A 23978-nucleotide genomic window follows, 5' to 3' on the forward strand; every position below is an offset into this window, starting at 1 on the left:
GTCAGGCTATTTGACTGTTGTACAAGCATTGACACAAGCTCCCAAATGTCAGTGAGGAGGACTTTGTAGGGTTGACCAGACAGGGTGTGCTTTCGCATTTCAGGTACCTGAAGTCATTTGATCTATGTGGTTTATTCTTATCAGACATTTTTATAATTGTTTACTACATTAGATTGTCCTGCTAGGCTATTTCAGAGAACAGTTACTAATTAGTGTGGTTCTGGAGTTACATTTAGATTAGGTCAGGTCAGAATGGCAGAGTGCCTCTCCTGTAAGAATTATTTTAAAATGATAATCAATTTGATTCATGATCACTAACACTAATACGAGGTGCTTATTTACAATTTAAAAAGTATACCTTTAAATTTCTGAACTGCTACGTTTGGCTTTCAATCAATAGAGACAACAATGGAGTTCCACCTTTGAGTTTGAAAGTAGGGTGTTTGGCTCCACCAGGACCCAGGTTGTCTGTCCACACCAAAGAGTCATTGACCAATCACAGGATTTACCTGGTGACCTTCTTGTGTGTTGGGGAGCCTCTTTACTGCTGGTTAAGTGCTAGTGGAGGCAGAAAGGATCCCATAGTTTGCCAAATTGGTCTCTGGCTTGGGGAGAGGGACGCCATGTTCTCTTGACAACTTGGCATATCAGTGTGAAGATAAAACACATGCCAGCCATCACATCCTGTCTGAGCCCCTCCCCCCGGCCCATCACTAAAAATCTAATAAAGTTGAGACCAGAGATTCAGAAAAAACAATGACTAAGAAAAATACTGAGTTATGGCCCTACATAGCAAACAATGTGTTTCAGTGTTCTCTGGTGTTACACTGGACCCCTTGAAGCTACACCAGAGCCCTTGAAGTAGGAGATACAAAGGAGGTGAGGTGACACTTATCCTTCGGGAGTCTGGAAATGTTTCAGACAAATTCTCAGAAAATTGACAAACATCACACTCAGTGGCAAGAGTGTGGGTCCAGGGACCTGGATTCAATGCTACACAAAGTCCATTTGCCTTGACATGAGTCATTGCAGTTAGTGAATATATCTTCAAATACAGAACCCAAACAATTCCCTCACACAATTCATATTGGTCACAAACCACAAGTCACATACCAAAAATCTCAATTAACCATTCCTTATATTTAACTTGCATTTATAAATTTTCTACTGCTGCACGTTTCACACTTACAGTTTACAGCTGGCACACATGGCCAGCTATTCAACCATGACAGCCACATCATCTAAACACATTGCTCCACACTAACTGACACACTTTTCTCTTGCTAGTGAAAGTGACTCATTTTCAGTGGCAGCATCACTGAACGGGTGGTGGGAGGTTGGTGTATGAAGCAAAGCTTCATATCCTCACCCCAAGTAGCAGATGGTGCTTACTAATACTGAACCAGCTATGTCTGAAGCCATGGCTGGTAGTGGGGTTGAAAGCTTGAAGATAGAGTCATAGTTAGAGTCATAAAGATATAAAGAAAACCCTTCGTTGCAACTTGTCATATGTCCTCACTTAATCTAGTCCCATTTGCCAGCATTTGGCCCTTCTTATTCATATACCCATCCAGATACCTTTTAAATGCTGTAATTATACCAGCCTTCACCACTTCCTCTGGCAGCTCATTCCATAATGCACCACCCTCTGCATGAAAACATTGCCCCTTCGGTCCCTTTTATATCTTTCCCCTCTCACCCTAAACCATTGCCCTCTAGTTCTAGACACCCCAGGGAAAAGACCTTGTCTGTTTATTCTATCCATGCCCCTCATGATTTTATAAACCTCTATAAGGTCATCTCTCATCCTCCGATGGAAAACAGACCCAGTCTGTTCAGCCTCTCCCTATAGCTCAAATCCAACCCTGGCAACATCCTTGTAAATCTTTTCTGAACCCTTTCAAATTTTACGACATCCTTCCGATAGGAATGAGACCAGAGTTGCACGCAATATTCTAAAACTGGCCTAATCAATGTCCTGTACAGCTGTTAACATGACCATAATGGTATGTTCCTATTTAATCTCTATCCTCACATCCCACTTGTCCTTCAACCACAACCTAGGTTTACAAGCTGCACCATGTCTTGTTTTTCCACCTCCCCTCACCTTGTCTTGTGCATTTCTGCTTTCAGACACCTAAGAATACTAAACTGGTCAGACAGTGATGATGAGAACCAATCACAGAGCATGCTGGAAAAACTCAGCAAGTCTGGCAGCATCTGTAGAGAGAGAAATAGATGTAATGTTTTGAGTCTGGTTTGACTCAGTTTTGAGGAAGGGTTACTCGACCCAAAACATTAACTCTGATTTTTCTCCACAGACACTGCCAGACCTACTGAGCTTTTCCACTCATTTCTGGTTTTGGCACTAATTTACAGCATCCGCAGTTCTTTCAGTTTTTATTCAGAGTTCAGAATCCCACCATTTCAGATGGGAGGGTGAAATTTGAATTCAGTACAGTCTCGAATAAAGAGCTGGCCTACTGGTGACCATGTAACCAGTTGATTGTTGTAAAAATGAACATCTAATGCCTTTCAGGGAAGAAGATTCTGTGCTTACCTGGTCTGGCCGACATGTGACTCCAGACCTACAACAATCTAATTCACTCATAATGCCATCTGGACAACTAGGGATTGGCAACAAATGCCAGTGAGATCCACATGCTGTGAGCATAAAAAGACGTTCCTTAAAGAACATTATCAACCAAGATGACATTTTGTAACAATACCCATTGGCTGCTTGGTCACCAGAGTTTTATTAGGTTCAAATTTCAGACAAACTGCTGTGGTGGGATTTGAATCCTTGGGCTGATGTTCTGAATTACTAATACATGACCATAATGGTATGTTCCTATTTAATCTCTATCCTCACATCCCACTTGTCCTTCAACCACAACCTAGGTTTACTAGCTGCACCATGTCTTGTTTTTCCATAGTGACATTGCCACTATGCTACCACCTTCACCTATTGGAAGGTTTGCTGTGAATGAGAGAAAGTGAGGACTGCAGATGCTAAAGAGTCAGAGTCGAAAAGTATGGTGCTGGTAAAGCACAACAGGTCAGGCAGCATCTGAGGAGCAGGAGAGTCAACGTTTCTGGCATAAGCCCTTTATCAGGAATGTTTCTGATTCATGCAGAAGGGGCTCCATTCACTGTCATTGTAGTTTGATAAGTTGCACGCAGACATTTCAGCAAAAAGGGAATGTGCTGACGACCTATTTCTTTCCTCTTCCTCCTCCTCATCCTTTTCTTGCTCCATTTCCTCATTCCCCATCTTCTCCTCAATTGGTCACTCTAGAGTGGATAGGTGGAAAAGAAGATAGGCAGGTCGGACAAGTCCGGACAAGTCAAGGAGACAGTGCTGAGCTGGAAGTTTGAAACTAGGATGAGGTGGGGGAAGGGGAAATGAGAAAGCTGTTGAAGTCCACATTGATGCCCTGGGGTTGAAGTGTTCCGAGGCGGAAGATGAGGCGTTCTTCCTCCAGGTGTCTGGTGGTGAGGGAGCGGCAGTGAAGGAGGCCCAGGACCTCCATGTCCTCGGCAGAGTGGGAGGGAGAGTTGAAATGTTGGGCCACGGGGCAGTTTGGTTGATTGGTGCGGGTGTCTCGGAGATGTTCCCTAAAGCGCTCTGCTAGGAGGCGCCCAGTCTCCCCAATGTAGAGGAGACCACATCGGGAGCAACGGATACAATAAATGATGTTAGTGGATGTGCAGGTGAAACTTTGATGGATGTGGAAGGCTCCTTTAGGGCCTTGGATAGAGATGAGGGAGGAGGTGTGGGCACAGGTTTTACAGTTCCTGCGGTGGCAGGGGAAATTGCCAGAATGGGAGGGTGGGTCGTAGGGGGGTGTGGACCTGACCAGGTAGTCACGGAGGGAACGGTCATTGCGGAAGGCGGAAAGTGGGGGGGAGGGAAATATATCCCTGGTGGTGGGGTTTTTTTGGAGGTGGCGGAAATGTCGGCAGATGATTTGGTTTCTGCGAAGGTTTGTAGGGTGGAAGGTGAGCACCAGGGGCATTCTGTCCTTGTTACGGTTGGAGGGGTGGGTCTGAGGGCGGAGGTGCGGGATGTGGACGAGATGTGTTGGAGGGCATCTTTAACCATGTGGGAAGGGAAATTGCGGTCTCTAAAGAAGGAGGCCAACTGGTGTGTTCTATGGTGGAACTGGTCCTCCTGGGAGCAGATACGGCGGAGGCGGAGAAATTGGAAATACGGGATGGCATTTTTGCAAGAGATAGGGTGGGAAGAGGTGTAATCCAGGTAGCTATGGGAGTCGGTGGGTTTGTAAAAAATGTCAGTGTCAAGTCGGTCGTCACTAATGGAGATGGAGAGGTCCAGGAAGGGGAGCGAGGTGTCAGAGATGGTCCAGGTAAATTTAAGGTCAGGGTGGAATGTGTTGGTGGAGTTGATGAATTGCTCAACCTCCTCGCGGGAGCACGAGGTGGCGCCAATGCAGTCATCAATGTAGTGGAGGAAGAGGTGGGGAGTGGTGCCGGTGTAATTACGGAAGATCAACTGTTCTACATAGCCAACAAAGAGACAGGCATAGCTGGGGCCCATACGTGTGCCCATGGTTATGCCTTTGGTCTGGAGGAAGTGGGAAGATTCAAAGGAGAAATTGTTAAGGGTGAGGACCTGTTCGGCCAAACGAATGAGAGTGTCAGTGGAAGGGTACTGTTGGGGACGTCTGGAGAGGAAAAAACGGAGGGCTTGAAGGCTCTGGTCATGGCGAATGGAGGTGTAGAGGGATTGGATATCCATGGTGAAGATGAGGCGTTGGGGGCCGGGGAAACGGAAATCTTGGAGGAGGTGGAGGGCGTGGGTGGTGTCTCGAACGTATGTGGGGAGTTCCTGGACTAGGGGGGATAGGACAGTGTCAAGGTAGGTAGAGATGAGTTCAGTGGGGCAGGAGCATGCTGAGACAATGGGTCGGCCAGGGTGGTCAGGCTTGTGGATCTTGGGAAGGAGGTAGAACCGGGCAGTGCGGGGTTCCCAGACTATGAGGTTGGAAGCTGTGGGTGGGAGATCTCCTGAGGTGATGAGGTTCTGTATGGTCTGGGAGATGATGGTTTGGTGATGGGGGTGGGGTCATGGTCGAGGGAGCAGTAGGAAGAGGTGTCCTCGAGTTGGCGTTTGGCTTCAGCGGTGTAGAGGTCAGTGCGCCAGACTATCACTGCGCCCCCTTTATCTGCTGGCTTAATGGTGAGATTGGGATTAGAGCAGAGGGATTGGAGGGCTGCGCGTTGTGAGGGTGAGAGGTTGGAGTGGGGGAGGGGAGTAGACAGGTTGAGGCGGTTAATGTCCCGGCGGCAGTTGGAAATGAAGAGGTCAAGGGCAGGTAATAGGCCAGCGCGGGGTGTCCAGGTGGATGCAGTGTGTTGGAGGTGGGCGAAGGGGTCCTCGGAAGGTGGGCGGGAGTCCTGATTGTGAAAGTAAGCTCGGAGGCGGAGGCGACGGAAGAATTGTTCGATGTCACGTCGTGTATTAAATTCATTGATGCGTGGACGGAGGGGGATGAAGGTGAGTCCTTTGCTGAGGACTGATCGTTCGTCCTCAGTGAGTGGGCCCTCCTTGACTATCACCTTCATCTCCTCCCCCACTCACCCATTGTACTCTATGCTACTCTCTCCCCACCCCCACCCTCCTCTAGCTTATCTCTCCATGCTTCAGGCTCACTACCTTTATTCCTGATGAAGGGCTTTTGCCTGAAACATCGATTTCGCTGCTCGTTGGATGCTGCCTGAACTGCTGTGCTCTTCCAGCACCACTAATCCAGTATTTGGTTTTCAGCATCTGCAGTCATTGTTTTTACCTGGTCACAAGGGCTGTGGCTTCAAGATAGCAAGATTATGCAGCGTGCACTCACATAATGACACATGCTCTGCCAATTACTGATGGGCTCATCCAGAACAATCCACGTTGCAGAAACATTGTTTAAGCAGACTAGTGAACATTAAATAGATGAGTATGGCTTTTGTTACAAGCAAACTGTCCAGTGGAATCACAAGCAAGCTGGTCAGTGAAATGCCCTTGTAAGCAGATAGCCACTATTTCTTGGAACAGTGGAAATTGCCTTAGAGCTAAAGCAATGGGACACTGTACATTGATAATTATGATTCATTGAGAATGGTCATATGCCATACCAAAACAGAAATTGTTGGAGGAGCTCATTAAACTTAACACCATCTATGGAAGAAAAAGTGTAAATACTTTGAATTCAGTCACCCTTCTTCAGAACTCAACAGCTATTAAATCTGACAGCTTTCTGATTTTTTTCACAATGAGAAATAGATTTCTTATATTTATTATATGAAGCTATAATTTTTTTACATATAATTTACAAGGAGATCTTTAGATCAAAAACAATTTCCTCTTTAAAATATTCATTGCAATTGAATCATTCGGCTACAAGGGTTAGAATTTAGTTTGGCTATAGTTTGTTTATCCCCTCCCTTCCTTCCTGTTAACGTGCCTGAAAATACTTTCCAATATTTTGTTTAGTTTTCCCCTGAAGAAGGTTGTTCATTAAATCCAAATTTTAACCAGACAGTTAAAACCAGTCAGGATGTCTTCCTATAGCATGTCTTCACAATGCAGCTTCTTTCTACTGATAGCTGTCTCTGGTAAAATAAACCAAATTGAAAATTTTTTAAAAGTTGAAAATAATTGTTTTCAAGCATGTGACTTTTTTGTATTATAATAATTATCATTTGTTTTCTGTTTACTCTTAGGATGGTTTCTTATAGAAACTAATGAGAATGTAGAGGATGTTTACAGCGAACCAGGGAGTACAGTACTTGTAAATGTTTGCAATCAAAGCTTCAATACTGAAAATGACTTTATGTGGCTAAAAGGGAGCTCACAAATAGTTGCACGATACCGAAATGGTTCTAAAGTGTATGGAAAATTTATCAATAGAGTTGAAGCTTTTTCAAATGGCACGCTGAAATTTAACATCGCAACAAAAGCTGATGAAGGAGAATACAAATTTGAGGTACATAACAACGAGGGAAAACTTCAATGCAGTCGAGATTTTAAATTGCATTTACTCGGTAAGTTTTTGAAAAAATAGTTTCTGTAGTTTTAAGAAATTTTAAAATTGCCTCGAGAGTTGTAATTTCAGGATCTCTAGCTTTCTAGATCTGCACCTCTGAGTATCTGATAGGGTGCAATTCATGTTCAACACTGACCTGATATGCTGCCACTATTGTTGTCCTGCTATAGATTGTTACAGTGGTTTGTTGTCACACTTGATACTGTCTGTCTTTTAATATTCTATTAATCCTTTAAAGGCATTGGACTATGTGGTGAGCAGTAGGCTATTCCATTCGAATAAAAATAAAAAAAGTGAATTATTGTAAACATATAAGTATTGGGGCAATAGGTATAAAGTATATCTCCGTTGGTTGTGTATTATTAATTCTAAACAAAAGTAGAAATTGCTGGAAAAGCGCAGCAGGTCTGGCAACACCTGTGGAGAGGAATCAGAGTTAATGTTTCGGGTCGAGTGACCCTTCCTGAGAAACAGCAACCACAGTTCTCTTGGTTTTTATTTACTATTATTAATCATTTTTACATTTAGTTTGATTTTCTTTTTCATTAATCTTCCTAAATGAATTTCGACCCCAATGTTCTTCTTGAGAGTAAAAGCGAAGTATGGAGATGCCAGTGATCTGAAATACAAACAGCAGATACTGAAGAAACTCAACAGGTGTGACAGTATCTGTAGAAAATGAAGCAGTGTTAATGGTTTGAGTCCAGTATGACTTTTCTTCCGAAGTTATCCCAGCATTTCATGTTCTTCTTGGGAACGTTAGCACATGACATGAACAATAGAAGACATAATCTCAGATCCATTTTATATGAGAACAAATGTGAAAGCTGTTCCAGTGTTATTATAGGTGTCAGCTAAATTTATCCATCACTGTATACATGATGCCTCTTGGTCAAAATTCTTGTACATGTGCAACTCAATCCCCAGAGACATAAGTTGCAAATTTGGGAAGCGGCTTGTTTTGGCATTTCTGTAAACACTTTTCATATTCAATTATGGTGCATCATATTAATTTCAAGTGTGTGACAGCTTGACAAGGCTGCATATGGGTGACCTCAGTCCCAGCCTGGTTTGAGATGTTAACAATGGTTTCAGAAATAAGTCAACAAAACTTTCACCTTTTCAGAAGAAAAATCTTGGATGACTCAAAAGTCATACACCTGTTAATAGTTTCTATCTTTCAAAATATAGGGCAATTATGATATATCTAATCATATGAAATAAATATTGTAGACATTAGAAATGTAAGTTTCAGAGGAAAAATGGCACATCAAATAGTTTCAGTTAAAAACATTAAAAAAAATATTTTGATTATATGGTTGCAAAAAAGCTACCCAGTGACTTTATTCCACAATAAATTGGCAATATCATCTATACTATGGCAATGACTATTGACATCAGGCCACAATTGACCAACTATGCATCGAGAAGCAGACACAAAAATGTAGTTAACGCAAATTAGGAGGACTAATCTTTGCTGTTTGAGTCATACTTGGCATAAAGCATACGTGTGGTTGTTGTAGGTAGTCATCTCAACTCAGGACATATGTGCAGGAGTTCTTCAGGATAATGTCCTTAGCCCAACCATCTTCAGCTGCCTTAGCAATGACCTTACCTCCATCATAAGGTCAGATGTGGGAATGTTTACTGATGATTGGACAATGTTCAGCACATTTGTGACTCCTCAGATATGAAGCAGTCCATGCCCAAATGCAGCAAGACGTGAACAATATCCAAGCATAGGTTGACAAGTGGCAAGAAACATGAATGCCACACAACTGCCAGAGATGCACTGCAGAAATATACCAAGGTTCCTTACACAGCACTTTCCAAACCTATGACCATTACCATTTAGAAGGACAAGGACACCAGGTATGTGGAAACACCAACACATGCAAATTTCTCTCCAAGCCACTCACCATCCTGATTTGGAAATGTAGCACCATTCCTTCAGTGTGGCTGGGTTGGAATCCTGGAATTCCCTCCTTAATGGCATTGTCGGTCTACCTAAACCAAGTAGACTGCAATTATCAAGAAGGCCACTCACCACTACTTTTCAAAGGCAACTGCAGTCAGGCTGTAAATACTGGCCAGCCTGGGATGCCTATGTCCCAACAGTGTGTTAAACAAAAAATACGTTTTCATAGAAAATTCAATAAATGTGGACATAATGATTTTTAACAGGGAAAAACAAGAATTGTGATAAAAATATGAAAACAGGAAATCAGAATGGTATAAAATTATAATAATATTTAGATTCAGATGGATTACTTGATTACTTCAGTGAGAACTTGTCTTGCTGATATCAAAACCCCAGTAATAGCATATAAATAATTCCAAACATCTAAAAGGATTTATTGCTATTTTAGAATGACCCGTAAACAATTTGTACAGAATTTACACTTTTTTTTTCTTTTTCAGAGAAACTATCAACACCAGTATTGAATATTACTTGTGTATCTGAGCGAGATGTGTTCATGTCATGTGAGGTTCGTGGAGGGATTCCATTTAACTTCTATTTGAATGACCAAAAACTTACTGAAGACAATGCTGTGTTTTCATCTGATGGAAAGAAGGCTACACTGAAGAATTCTACCTCAATATTTGGCAATAAAACATTCTTTTGTAAAATTGAAAATCCAGTTAGTAAAATCCAGACTGCTCCAAGAGAACTTACCTGTGCAGGTAAGTATAAAGCAATGTTCTGTGACTTCCTTTAGTAAAGACAATATGGTTACAAATTTAAAATCAAAATCTTATAAATTAAATTTGAAACTACATTTGATGGATTATGTTAATTTCAGATCACCTTTGCAAATATGAATAAATAGGCTCAGGGAATATGATGGTTGTAAACCTTTAAAATTATTTCCAATATTTTCAGCCTTTAGAAATAGCAGGGGGTGCAGGAACAGGAAGACAGCCAAGGAATTAATGGAGTGAAAAGCAATGCAATCTAGAACTATAGATCCATTTAGGATATTTGGTCGATATGGATGATTTGGACCAAAGGGTCTGTTTCCACGCTGTGTATCTCTATTACTATATAACTTTGTAAGTAATAGAATCTATTGGTAATAAAATACACCATATGACCCTTTTCTCTGACGGCTAACAGTGTAGCACTGTTGCTTGAATGAATGCACTTAACCTCCCCTGTTCAGGTGAGGCAGCATGCTTCATTTGTCGGGAGTTGATTTCCAGTAAATGCCATCTTCAGTTTTTGGCATAGTTGCAGTTTTTGCATTTTTGGAAAAAGTTCTATTTTCTGTTGAGCTGATGCATCGTTTTCATAAGGAAAATGCTGTACCTGAAGATCATTTTAAAACAAAATGCCTGTCAATTTCTTCCCGTGTTTCTGCAAAGCAGACTAAGTTTTATGTCTTACTGATTGTGGTTGACATGGTGCTTTCATGCTGTAGTGATCAACTTGCATGAAATTCTGTACCATTGGGGCACCTTCCTTTGAGTGATGATAGTGCCAAGAACTAACATTCACAGAAGAGACTGTCCTGCCAAGTCATGCAGATCTTGAAACTGTTTACAGTTAGCTAGGAGAAAGTGAGGACTGCAGATGCTAGAGAACAGAGCTGAAAATGTGTTGCTGGAAAAGCGCAGCAGGTCAGGCAACATCCAAGGAGCAGGAGAATCGACGTTTCGGGCATGAGCCCTTCTTCAGAAATGAGGAAAGTGTGCCAAGCAGGCTAAGGTAAAAGGTAGGGAGGAGGGACTTGGGGGAGGGCCGTTGGAAATGCAATAGGTGGAAGGAGGTTAAGGTGAGGGTGATAGGCCGGAGAGGGGTGGGGGCGGAGAGGTCAGGAAGAAGATTGCAGGTTAGGAAGGTGGTGCTGAGTTCGAGGGTTGGGACTGAGACAAGGTGGGGGGAGGGGAAATGAGGAAACTGGAGAAATCTGAGTTCATCCCTTGTGGTTGGAGGGTTCCTAGGTGGAAGATGAGGCGCTATCCTGTTTAATGTCTTGAACTATTATGCCCTATGCATGCACTGAGTGTGTCTGTTAATTCAGGCCACAGTGTTCTGGTTGGGTTGTTCTGGGAAATTGGCAGGGAGTGTTCTGGAAAAATTCAAACTGCTGCCTACTCCATGCATTCTCACAAGAAAACAATTGAGATTGTTCCATTTTTGATGAAACTATCAGCTTCCAAAGATGCTAATGTGAGGTGCAAATACCCAGGATAAATAACAAGGCTGAAAGTTAACTATATGGTTGACTGATCATTGAGTGTACTCAAGACTGAAGACCACAATCAATCCCTTAAATTTAGCTCAACACCTTAGAAATCAGTAGGAGAAACCTGAAATTGGTACATATCTATTGCATTTTCATCCCTAATGTTACCAATCATGTCTTATTGAATTCTTTATCAAATTTATTGTTCTTTATTTTTCAAGTGATGATAAAAAGCATACAAGAAGGATTTTGTATATCTTTAGTGAATAGTTTATAAGGCATTAATATCCTGCACTGCAATTCTAGGGCATATTCCAAAGCTGAGACCCACTGTAGATGACTTCTGTTCTACTCTGACAAGCATTCCCCTTGTACATAAATATCCTTTTTAAAAAAATGTTGATATCCCAAACTACGTAAATTAATAATGCATTAATCTCAGGAATTCTGTGGTAATCAACAAAATGCTATTCTGTCATATGCGTGATTAGCTGCATGCTGTCATTGCAACTCTCTGCGATTAAAAAAGGCCAGATATTTTCAAAAAAAGCCCCAAACTTTTACTCTTTTTCAGATTTTTTGATGAAATGAATGAAACGTGAAGAAAAATGTGCCCAAGATAAAAGCAATTTCCAAATACAATGGGATGTAATGCTGTGGGCAATGTCTGTTTTATTGTCGCCATGATTGTAGAATGACCTGCAACAAAATAAGAATCAAAGCAGCATTAACTTTGATTGCATTTTTGAGTTGTGACTGAAATAGTCAGTCTCCATCAGTTAATTTATATATTTCTAGAATGATCTCTGTAACATTGTTGTTTATTTTCTTTCTTTGCATGTCCTAGGAGTTTTGGCTCCCTATACCTGATAGGTTTTTTTTCACTGACCCTGATAAGTAGGTTTTCAAAACGTATCCCAAAACAATAAGGGGTTCAATTTTGCAGCCAACAGTGAAGCAACAAAGCTTTCTACAGACATTTAAGTCAGCCATTCACAAGAGCCTAGCAATCTCTCAGTGTGGATTTCACTTTTCCAGATGTTTATTTGGATATTGTGGCAGACCAACTGAACCACTGTGCATCCAGTAACTGAGATATCATCCAGGATAAACAACCAATCACGTTGCAGTGTCCTCACCAAGATCAAATTGGGAGTTGCCAACCTGTTGCATGAGGACTGTTCACAATGATTGGGCAGCAGAAATCAATGGCCAAGAAAGCAGTCCATCAAAGCATCATGGACCATGAAGGACACCACAAGGCACAAACAATTCCATAGTCCCCACAACAGTCAAAAATGTCTTCAGAAGCAAAGGTTCCCGATGCTACTGAACCTAGGAATCTGCAATTGGGAGAGTATGATCGGTCATTTGCAATGGTTCTCCCATTTTAAAAGCATTCTTGCACAGGTTTTTGAAAAAGAAATCATCTCTGTCTTTCTTCTGATGCCCTGGAGTAACAGGGGCATGGTGAAATGACAGGTGGAGGAGATGACTAGAGGTCATGGAACAGACCTGCTCTCACAGGTGATCCTTGGGCCAATGGCCATTCGAATTCCATCCCTAGAGCAGGAGATGAGTTCAGCAGCATCCAGGGCAACTGGGAAGCACCCTTCAAGACAGTAATGCCCTGTTGCTGACAGCAGGATTTAGAAAATGTACCCCAAACATCTGGTCAGCTGACCGCAGCTAGCAGGTCATCTGCTAGGTGGCTAAATAACAGCAAAATCAGAGAAGCAGAACGAACCTGGAATATTTAGACTCTATTAGACAGAAATGGTACAGCAAGACCCGAGAGGAGAGCAGCTCTCACAGCCAAAAACCAGCACGGCAGTGCATTGATATTGGTTACACTATGTAAGACAGGCTTGCTGGTAAGGGCTCACTAAAGAAAGATTGAGACAGCCATACTTCTGTCTGGAATTGAGGTCAGTTTAGAAGTTGTATGAATGGCTATCAGATCATTTCTAATGGAAAACGTGACTACATTCCCTGTTGTGAACAAGCACATCATGTTGCTGTGTATTCCACTGAAACAAATGCATCGTGTGATGATCATTAGTGCCTTCACACCACTCTCAACAGCCCTGAGGAAATTTTCTGAAGAATCTTGATTGGCTCATTGGGCAGGATCTTGCCATTTTTGGGTTATGTGTAAGTAATGCTGAGTTTTGCAGAATGATTCTCACCTTGAGGCTAATATGTTTTCTCACTATATCTTACCAAACTCACTGCTTTAATTGTCATTTTAGCCCTTGTGTGTATCAGGCCGTATTTCCACCCCAACTTGCCATGCAATGCTCCTGGAACAACTTGCCACCCACTGGAGATCCTGAATTGATATGCAATCCAGGTGCTGATATCTTATTTAAAAGGCTTTTGTGCACCTGGACAAATATTGGCAGTTTGGAGTTGTTCTACATCATTCCTGACATCTGCCCTGAATTGGCAGCCAGTGGGAAATCCTTGCTGTGCTTTGTGGGCATGATCCTTGAAACCCTGTTGGATAGGTGGCGGTTAGATGAGACTTTCTCTTAAGGAACCAGCAGTCATGGCCATGACATCAGACCATGCCAACCTGATGCTAGGTTGCCATCTTTCTTGAAGCAGTATCAGGCATTGTGAGGAATGTCCAGCAGTGTAGGAAGAAAGTCAATGTCTTTCTCCATCTTGCCAGCATATGTGCCACCATTTCTCACTCTATTCAATCTGTACATTAGCAACACAACGTTTGGAGAAGGTGATAGGGGTACAAGTCTAGTTCACTGCATGCAATTAAAAGCACACAATGAATTACATCATTGTACATCTGAGGAATGTACTACACAATGTAAAGATAGTTAAAAATCACACAACACCAGGTTATAGTCCAACAGGTTTAATTGGAAGCACACTAGCTTTCGGAGCGACGCTCCTTCATCAGGTGATTGTGGAGGGCTCAATCGTAACACAGAATTTATAGCAAAAATTTGCTGTGTGATGTAACTGAAATTATACATTGAAGAATTGATTGTCTGTTAAGCCTTTCATCTGTTAGAATACGGTGATAGTTTCACTTCTTTCATGTGTAAATCACAAAACCCTTTTTTTTAAAGTTGCATTCTCGGGTTAGCTGTTAACAATGGTGATAGCTAGACAATATGTTGAAGGTGTTAGCCCCCTGTGTTCTCTGTCTATGACCTGATGTTTAGATTGATTCCAATCTAAAAAGAGAGTTTTACATGAATTCATGCAGTTTTTGAGCTCAGAGTTCTACATGAATGTATGTGGTTTTTGAGCAAAGTGCAATGTAACTCTGCAAGTACAAAAAAATTCACCACACAAAATATATGTGTGCATGTGGGTCTTTGTCTGTCTGTGTGTGTCTGTCTGGGGTGGGGGTTGTGAGTGTGAGAAGTGTGTGTGTGTGTGTAGTGAGTGCAGAGTGTCTTAAGTCTGTGAGGGGGTGCATGTGTGGGAGTGTGTGTCTATAAGGGTGTGTGTGGGTATCTGTGTGCGCGTCTGTGTGTACCTGTGTCCGTGTGTATGTGAGTGTGTGTGTGTGTAGTGCAATGGTGATCACCTGTAATGTGACATGAACCCAAGGTCCCGGTTGAGGCCCTCCCTATGAGTACCGAACTTAGCTATCAGCCTCTGCGCGGCCACTTTCCTCTGCTGCCTGTCCCGAAGTCCACCTTGGAAAATGGTCACCCGAAGGTATGAGGCTGAATGTCCTGGACCACTGAAGTGTTCCCCAACTGGGAGGGAACCCTCCTGTCTGTTGATTGTTGTGCGGTGTCCATTCATCCGTTGTCGTAGCCTTTGCTTGGTTTCCCCAATGTACCATGCCTCCGGGCATCCTTGCCTGCAACATATAAGATAGACAGTGTTGGCTGAGTCATGTAACTCAGCTACTTCTTACCTGTTCTGAAGCCTGAAGTTGTTTTTAGTTTGAACAGGTTGAAAAATTCTACAGCTTGTCAACTTCACAAACTAATCTGCCTTTTTATTGATAGGAAGCCATCCTTCTGAACAGAAACCTGATTCTGAACTGAAGTCAAAAAATATTGACCACTGACTATTTGTTATTCCTTTTCATAGAACGTGGCATTGTAAACATTTCATCAATTATTACTGCAGGTATCCTGCTCATGAAAGAGCATAAGAGGTTTATTTGCTTGGATTCTCACTCATTAATACCCTCACTATTGCTTAATCTCACCTCATTAATGTGCAGTTTCCATTCACCCATATTCCAGAGAGAAACGCAATGCTTAAAATTTCTTAAATGAAACTGAGAACATTTAACATGCTGCCCACTTGCTCCTCCTGACTCTATCTTGGACACCAGACACCAATATTTCAGGCATTCTCTGTACTACACAGAGGCATTGACATCCAACTTGCACCAGTCCCACCATGCTTGTGTGATTTATCTCCAATTCACTTACAGTATGGTTCTGCAGTCTAATGCTGCACTTTGGAGAACACCAACATCTTTCATTACAGTGCTGCTGGCAAAGTACTTTGTGCACTGGGCAAGGCACCTAATTCTTGGATTGGTCCAGGGTGTATCTGAAGGATCCTCATTTGTTCTTTTAGTGTTCACTCACTTTGAGCATAATTTGATTCTTCCTAGCCTTATTGTGCCTTTTTATACATGGCTGTTTTGGCTGCCTTGGCCTGAGCTAACAGGCTGACAGTACTTCTATCCTCTACATTGGTCTCCTCTACATTGGGGAGACTGGACGCATTCTCGCAGAGCGCTTTAAAGAACATCTCTGGGACACCCGCACTAATCAACCCCACCACCCCATGGATGAACATTTCAACTCTCCCTCTCACTCTGCCGAGGACATGCAGGTCCTGGGCCTCCTCCATCGCCACTCCCTCACCACCCGACGCCTGGAAGAAGAACGCCTAATCTTCCACCTCGGAACCTTCAACCCCAGGGCATCAATGTGGACTTCACCAGTTTCCTCATTTCCCCTCCCCCCACCTTATCCCAGTTCCAACCTTCCAGCTCAGCACCGCCCTCATGACCTGCCCCAGCTGTCAATCTTCCTTCCCACCAATCTGCTCCACTCTCCTCTCCAACCTATCACCTTCACCCCCACCTCCATCCCCTATTGCACTCTCAGCTACCTTCTCCCCAGCCCCAACCCCCTCCCATTTATTTTTCCACCCCTGAAGCTCCCAGCCTCATTCCTGATGAAGGGCTCTGGCCCGAAACGTCGATTTTCCTGCTCCTCGGATGCTGCCTGACCTGCTGTACTTTTCCAGCAACACACTCTCAGTACTTCTGTCCAGACTTGCCTTTTAGCATCGACACAAAGCCAGGCAGCTTGGTTGTGAGCAGTCATTGTTCGAAGGGGTGGATGTGTTACTCTATAGCACTGTGCTTTGTCGGTTCAAACCTTGTATGCACCAAATGCACTGCATGTGGTTCAAAGAAAAAGCCATGTCTCAAAGTCTAAGGGGAATAATCCTCAGTTAAATCAAGGGAGATAACCTTCAGGCAGGGGGTGCTGGCATGGTAAGTCAAAAGTATCTTCCGATATCAGTCCTGGGCCTTGGGCATGGTTAGTTGGCTGCTCAGGGTGGTTATTCTCCTTCTCGTAGGTGTGTTCACCTGTGTCTCTAACCACACTGGCCAGGATCTCAAAGAGGGAGTATATCCCCAATATCATCTGATGGCTTACTCTTTGACCTGTGATATCTTGTGCAAAATCTGAAACTTTTGGAAAATTCACCGAAGAAGTTCTATTTGTCAATGATTATGCTCTAATCAGAAAACAAGCGATTTATGTACTGTGATTGACAGAATTTCAGAGAAATCAAAGCTATTTGGATTGACCATTAGTCTTGGAAAAATTGAGGTTCTGTACCATCCCTTGTCAAATTGCAATGCTATTCAATTAGATATCACCATATATACTGGTAAGGCAGACATTTAATGGCAAACCTGGAAACTCCGGTTTTATTTTTAGCATTAAAAATGAAACTGCCTTTCAAAGATATTATTAAATGTGCATGTTGGTATGTAATGGGACTTCCAGCAGCAGGTTGTGATGGAGAGGCAAGGGAGCTGAGCAGTTCTCTACAACCCCTACCAGTCGAGGGAGGACAGATGGAATAATTAAATGGACTCTGACTGGGAAAAGTAAGAATGTCTTTGGTTGATGGGAAGGAAGAGGAGACATATAAAGTAATTCCACAGCTCAATGTAACCCACATGTACATAGTCCTAGAGGCATACATCATAGATACTGGCTCTTGAGCCCATTGTGTGTGTGTACGCTGACCAGCAAACACTAAATTATGCTAGTCCCATTTACCTGCACTTGCTCCATAGCCTACTATGCCCTGGTATTTTAAGTGCCCATCCGGATGTTTCTTAAACGTGAGAGCTATCTGCCTCTCCCACTCTCTCGGACATCCCACATTTGTGTCACACTCTGCATGAAAAGAGAAATTCCTCAGATCCCCATCTACTTCAGTAAGGCATTCAACAAGGTTCCCCATGGGAGACTGATTAGAAAGGTTAGATCTCATGGAATACAGGAAGAACTAGCCATTTGGATCCAGAACTGGCTCAAAGGTAGAAGACAGAAGGTGGTGGTGGAGGGTTGTTTTTCAGACTGGAGGCCTGTGACCAGTGGAGTGCCACAAGGATCGGTGCTGGGCCCTCTACTTTTTGTCATTTACATAAATGATTTGGATGCGAGCATAAGAGGTACAGTTCGTAAATTTGCAGATGACACCAAAATTGGAGGTGTAGTGGACAGCGAAGAGTGTTACCTCAGATTACAACAGGATCTGGACCAGATGGTCCAGTGGGCTGAGAAGTGGCAGATGGAATTTAATTCAGATAAATGCGACATGCTGCATTTTGGGAAAGCAAATCTTAGCAGGACTTATACACTTAATGGTAAGGTCCTAGGGAATGTTGCTGAACAAAGAGACCTTGGAGTGCAGGTTCATAGCTCGTTGAAAGTGGAGTCACAGGTAGATAGGATAGTGAAGGCGTTTGGTATGCTTTCCTTTATTGGTCAGAGTATTGAGTACAGAAGTTGGGAGGTCATGTTGCAGCTGTACAGGACATTGGTTAAGCCACTGTTGAAATATTGCGTGCAATTCTGGTCTCCTTCCTAACGGAAAGATGTTGTGAAACTTGAAAGGGTTCAGAAAAGATCTACAAGAATGTTGCCAGGGTTGGAGGATCTGAGCTACAGGGAGAGGCTGAACAGTCTGGGGCTGTTTTCCGTGGAGTTTCAGAGACTGAGGGGTGACCTTATAGAGGTTTACAAAATTATGAGGGGCATGGATAGGATAAATAGACAAAGACTGTTCCCTGGGGTGGGGGAGTCCAGAACTAGAGGGCATAGGTTTAGGGTGAGAGGGGAAAGATATAAAAGAGATCTAAAGGGCAACTTTTTCACGCAGAGAGTGGTATGTGTATGGAATGAGCTGCCAGAGGATGACGTGGAGGCTGGTAAAATTGCAACATTTAAAAGGCATTTGCATGGGTATATGAATAGGAAGGGTTTGGAGGGATATGGGCCGGGTGTTGGGAGGTGGGACTAGATTGGGTTGGGATATCTGGTCGGCATGGACGGGTTGGACTGAAGGGTCTGTTTCCATGCTGTACATCTCTATGACTCCATGACTCTAAACTACTCACTTTAAACTTATGCTTTCTGGTCTTAGACATGGCTTCCATGGAGAAAATATTCTCACAATCACTTTAACTTCTCTGCCCCCTCACCCATTCAAACATTCCTCTCACTAAACTGACTGCACTCAGTGCTCTCAGATCCAACCCTGACTTTGTCATCAAGTCTGCTAGCGAGGTTGGTGCTGTTGTTGTTTGGTGGACTGATCTCTACATTGCAGAGGTTGAGCAACAGCTCGCAGACACTTCCTCAGATCTCCACCTAGACCCTTATGCAACCATTGAAATTCAGGCAATGGTAAACACAATCCCTTTACATGTCTATCCCCTTCAGGATGGTCTCAGGGCTCTCTGTGTCTTCTTAGAAGAAGGGTCTAAATTATCCCCATCCACCACTGCCCACCGCCACCTTACCGAGCTCATCCTCACCCTGAACAATGTCTCCTTTAACTCCTCTCATTTTCAGTCAAAGGGGTGGCCATGATACCCATATGGGCTCAGTTATGCCTGTTTCTTTGTGGGATATGTGGAACATTCCTTTCTCCAATCCTAATCTCGACCCCACCCACAACTCTTTTCTAGTACATTGATGGCACTATCGGTGTTGCTTCTCTCTCTCGTCTAGAATTGAAAAAGTTTATCTATTTCACTTCCAATTTCCGTTCTGCTCTCACCTTCATGTGGTCCATCTCTGACTCCTTCTTTCTCTTCCTCGACATCTCTGTTTCCATTTCTGGGGATAGACTGGCCACCAAAACGACAACAAGCCCACGGACTCCCACAGTTACCTGGAGTATACATCACGCACCCTGCTTCCTGTAAAGACTCTATTCCATTCTCCTTGTTCTTCCATCTCCATTGCATCAGTTCTGATGATGCCAGTTTCTGTCAGTGGGCCTCAGAAATGTCAATTTTTCCTCAATCAAGGATTCCCCACCACTGTGCTTGACAGAGCTCTTAGCTCTGCCTGACCCATCTCCCACACTTCTGCCCTCACCCCTTCTCTTCCCTCCCACAACAGTGGCTCCTTTATTTGTCACTTACAATCCCACCAACATCCATATCCCAAGGATCATTAGCCTCCAATTTTGCTACCTCCAGTGGAAGCCACCACCAGACAAATATTCTCCTTCCCTCCTTTGCAGGGTTTCAACAAGGACCATTCCTTCCAGGACACCCTGGTCCAATCCTCCCAGCTGAGATGAAGTGGATGGTGGAGGAGTTGAAACTTGCAATGTCTATGAAGGAAGCTGAAATTATTGAGGGATTATTGGAGGCTCAGGTATTGGCAGAGCGAATTGGTCTTTTTAAGCCAAACCTTGCAGAGGCTCCCCATGTGCATCCCAATGCTCCTGCAGAGAAAGGAGTGGTACTTGTTGATGAGTGGGAAGCTGGACAGATTTAGATGAAGACCAGAAATACCTTATATAGGAACTGAAGACCAGAATGAGGATGCTTAGCTGTTCATGGCATCTAGAAATCTCAGTGCTAGTCAGCAGGCAGCGTTTGTGATTGAACATCTATTCAGAAATGCCCATCAGGAAATACTGGGAAGTGCTACAGATATTCTGTGGTGTATCTTAGAGATACTGTCAAGGGTTATTGAGGATGGCAGTAGCCTGATGCATATACAGCAGAGGTTTTATGTAACAGTCTTGATTAGAATGGTACTGGAAAAGCACATTCTGATGAAGGGCTTTTGCCCAAAACGTCAATTTTCCTACACCTCGGATGCTGCCTGACCTGCTGTGCTTTTCCAGCACCACTCTAATCTAGACTCTGATCTCCAGCATCTGCTGTCCTCACTTTTGCCTAGCTATTTTGTGTAAACATACATGCAAAAGTTGGGGGGAGTCTTGTTTCTGTGTACTGTCTTGGGACTGGTGAAGTTGTTTGTTTGCATTGTTCTCCTGGATCCCTCCTTTCAAATGACTAGAGACAGAATAATAAGGACTGCTGAGCAGGAACAGTGAGGGATGGGAATATCCAAATACAGCAGAGAAGACTTAACAGTGGCAAACTTTAATCATCTCTCTAGGATCACAGTATTGGTATCGTGGAGAGAGATTGGATTCCTAAGACCATGAAAGAAGGTCCTAGGGAGGTGGCTGTTGGCACAGATGGGGAAGTTGATCTCAGGCAGAAAGGCAGGCAGAGTTAATTGTTACCCAGCAGCCACCGGACCAACCCTTGCTGTCCTATCTCCAAAGTTAGTCTCATGGCTGATACTGCTCAAGAGACACTCTAAAGAGGAACTGCAATTGTGAAGTGTCAAAAAATTTTACATTCATCTTTCAGAATGACATTTCAAACGAGACTGCCTGCAATGACTCATGCCAGCCCCTATCCTGTGCAATGGCCATCTCTTCTCAACAGGCGTTAAACTACTCAGGCATCCCACTGAGTGCTAGGTAGCGGGTGAGATTCCTTCAGGAGGAAGCTGTCTTATATACAGTAATGGGGACTTGCCCTGCAGTGAGTGCAGAATTTGGCAAGGTAGAAACATTGCGCCTAAATGACAGCAGGAGCAGAGATTTCAACCATGCCTCACCAGATTTTCTGTGAGTGTATGTGAGCCTGATTGATGTTGTTCCCACATCCGAGTCTTTGTTTTACAGGTGTTGGACATTCCTTATCATTGCAATATTGAGCTCTCCCTGTATGTACTCGATTACACTGTAGGTTAGGCCATAGCTGGAGCACTATGTGCAGTTCAGGTCACCATATTAAACGAAGGATATAATTGCAGTAGAAGGGTGCAGAGAAGATTCCCCAGGACGTTGCCCGGGATTAAGCATTTCAGCCATGACGAGAGGCTGGATAAACTCAGGTTGTTTTCTTCAGAGCAGAGAAAACTGGGAGGGGACCTAATTACGATATATAAGATTATGAGGAGCATGAACAGATTGGTTAGAAAACAGCTCTTCCCCTTTAGTTGAAGTGTCAACAATATGATGTACAATTTTAAAATGAAGGGCAGAGATTTAGAGGGAATTCGGAGAAAAATCTTTTTACCTAGAGGGTTGAGGCAATCTGGAATGCACCACTTGGGACGATAGTACAGCTGGAAAGCATATTTGATGAGCACTTGAAATGTCACAATGTTCAAGGCTACGTGGTAAGTGCTGGAAATTGGGATTAGTGTGGATAGGCAGCAGACCTGCTGGGATGAAGGCCTTCTTCTGTACTCTAATACTCTATAACTATTATACAAAGCTGAAGAATATTGGTTGTTTTAAATGCCTTGCAACCCTTCCCTTCAGTGATGAATTGATTGATAGAGAGTAACAGCTAGGATCAGCAAATGAGACGGGTGCTCAGAAGGCTTTACACTGAAGTATTAAATTATCACAGCATTAGATGTCCATGATGTTTGCACTCTGGTTATTACTTCCCTCATTTATTCTGTGAAACTTCACCTCTATATTTTTAATACATGAGGCAGTTGAAACAATATTGCATATGTACTCTTTGCTCTATCCTCAACATCCACTGACAAAACATGATTAGAAATCTCAAAATCTTAGACTGAGGCCAGTGAACCAGTATTGAGGCAATTCTCCTGATAGCTGAACTGTGCTGGGTAGGACATGTCATTAGAATGGATGACCATCGCATTTCCAGAGAGTTGTGTATGGAGGGTTAGTGGCTGGCAAAGGAAGCCAAACTTGACTGAGAAAGCACTACAAGACATGCTTATGAAAAACTTGAAATGTTCTGGTACTCATTGGAGACCTCCAAACCATATGTCACTTTGAAAAGGATCAATGTCAACATCTTATCGCTGCTCATGAATAGTATCATACAGCAGGATCTATCTGTCTCAACAATATATCAGTCTCAATTACCCAACTGTTTTGATAGTTGTGTGCTCAGACTGGGGCTACGTAACTGTTAATATGTTCTTTGTTGATGAGTTGCCCTTCATTTTAAAATTGTACCATCATATTGTTGACACTTCAACTTAAGGGGAAGAGCTGCTTTCTAACCAATCTGTTCATGCTCCTTATTGTTGATGTTGAAGGATAACCAGCATCATCATTACTGCTGCAAATTCTGGGCAATTAACTTCATGGAATTCCTTTGACTCATATATGTTCAAAGCCATTACATATTTTAGCAGCAAAAGATCCTCACATTACCTGGAGACAGTCCAGATATCTTTAACCAGTATTGTATAAGGGCTTGATTAACTCAATGCCCTTGAAGAGCCTAACTTTGCTCATAAATGGAGCTCACAAACTCAGACAAAAGAAAACACTCATTCAGTCCATTCTGGGTGTATTAACAGCTGGTTTCCATTTCCATTGCACAATTGTGATTTAGATGAGGACAGGAGGCAACACAATGCTTCAGAGAGTGAGTTATAGGCTCATTATCAATCCATGGGACTCTCCTCACCTTCATGTTCCTTTTTGACTTGCCTTACCTGTCAACCCATCAGGTTTGAGCCTCCCCATTCCTAAAAAACATTTTTCATTTAATACTTCATCTTTCCGTTTTACCCCCGAGCCCCAGGCCCACAGCTTAATTATGTCAAGCATTGTTACATACTGTTATGAAGATGTGGGTGTACTGTATCTTTAAGAAAGTTAAAAGCTAGCAGAACTACCTGACAGCACCAAGTGTTCTCAACAAGATACAATGTAGCATGTGTCCAGCAGTTAATGTAGCTGGTTGCCTGTAGACAAAAACAGATTTGATTTAGGCCAATCAGTTTAAATTATATCCCCCCCAAAAAAAATTCCAATCAATTTTGAATTTAGTATATTGACAATCTTAAAAGCCAGTGCTTTGAGGGGAAAATTGAACAGTTGGGAGGAGAACTGCCACCAGACCAACAAATGTAGACTGCTAGTCAGAACTGTCTGAGAGGTACCTGACTAGAGAAGGAGTTTGCACAGAGAAATACATCGACACTGACCTGGAGAGCAAATCTGCAAAGAGAAGATTCAACAATTGGCTGGTTTTGAAATTTGGATTTTTCAGTAAATCTTAATTGGGGGTTTTATCCGACTAGTATTAAAAGAAGGGAAGATAAAAGATAGGTTAGACGAAGGAGTTGTAAATAGTTGTTAG

The 23978-nt window shown here is 42.9% G+C and overlaps 1 protein-coding gene across 1 annotated transcript in view; it reads left to right on the forward strand.

Moving 5' to 3' along the window:
- LOC140486286 (uncharacterized) overlaps nt 1–23978 on the forward strand; it is a 41308-nt gene that overhangs the window by 13782 nt on the left and 3548 nt on the right. Inside the window, exons 2-3 of the mRNA XM_072585213.1 lie at nt 6733–7053; nt 9477–9740. Coding sequence (XP_072441314.1) covers nt 6733–7053; nt 9477–9740 — 585 coding nt within the window. The remainder of the gene's footprint in view (nt 1–6732; nt 7054–9476; nt 9741–23978) is intronic.

Source organism: Chiloscyllium punctatum, chromosome 15, assembly GCF_047496795.1.
Source record: "Chiloscyllium punctatum isolate Juve2018m chromosome 15, sChiPun1.3, whole genome shotgun sequence".
NCBI classification, from domain to species: Eukaryota; Metazoa; Chordata; class Chondrichthyes; order Orectolobiformes; family Hemiscylliidae; genus Chiloscyllium; species Chiloscyllium punctatum.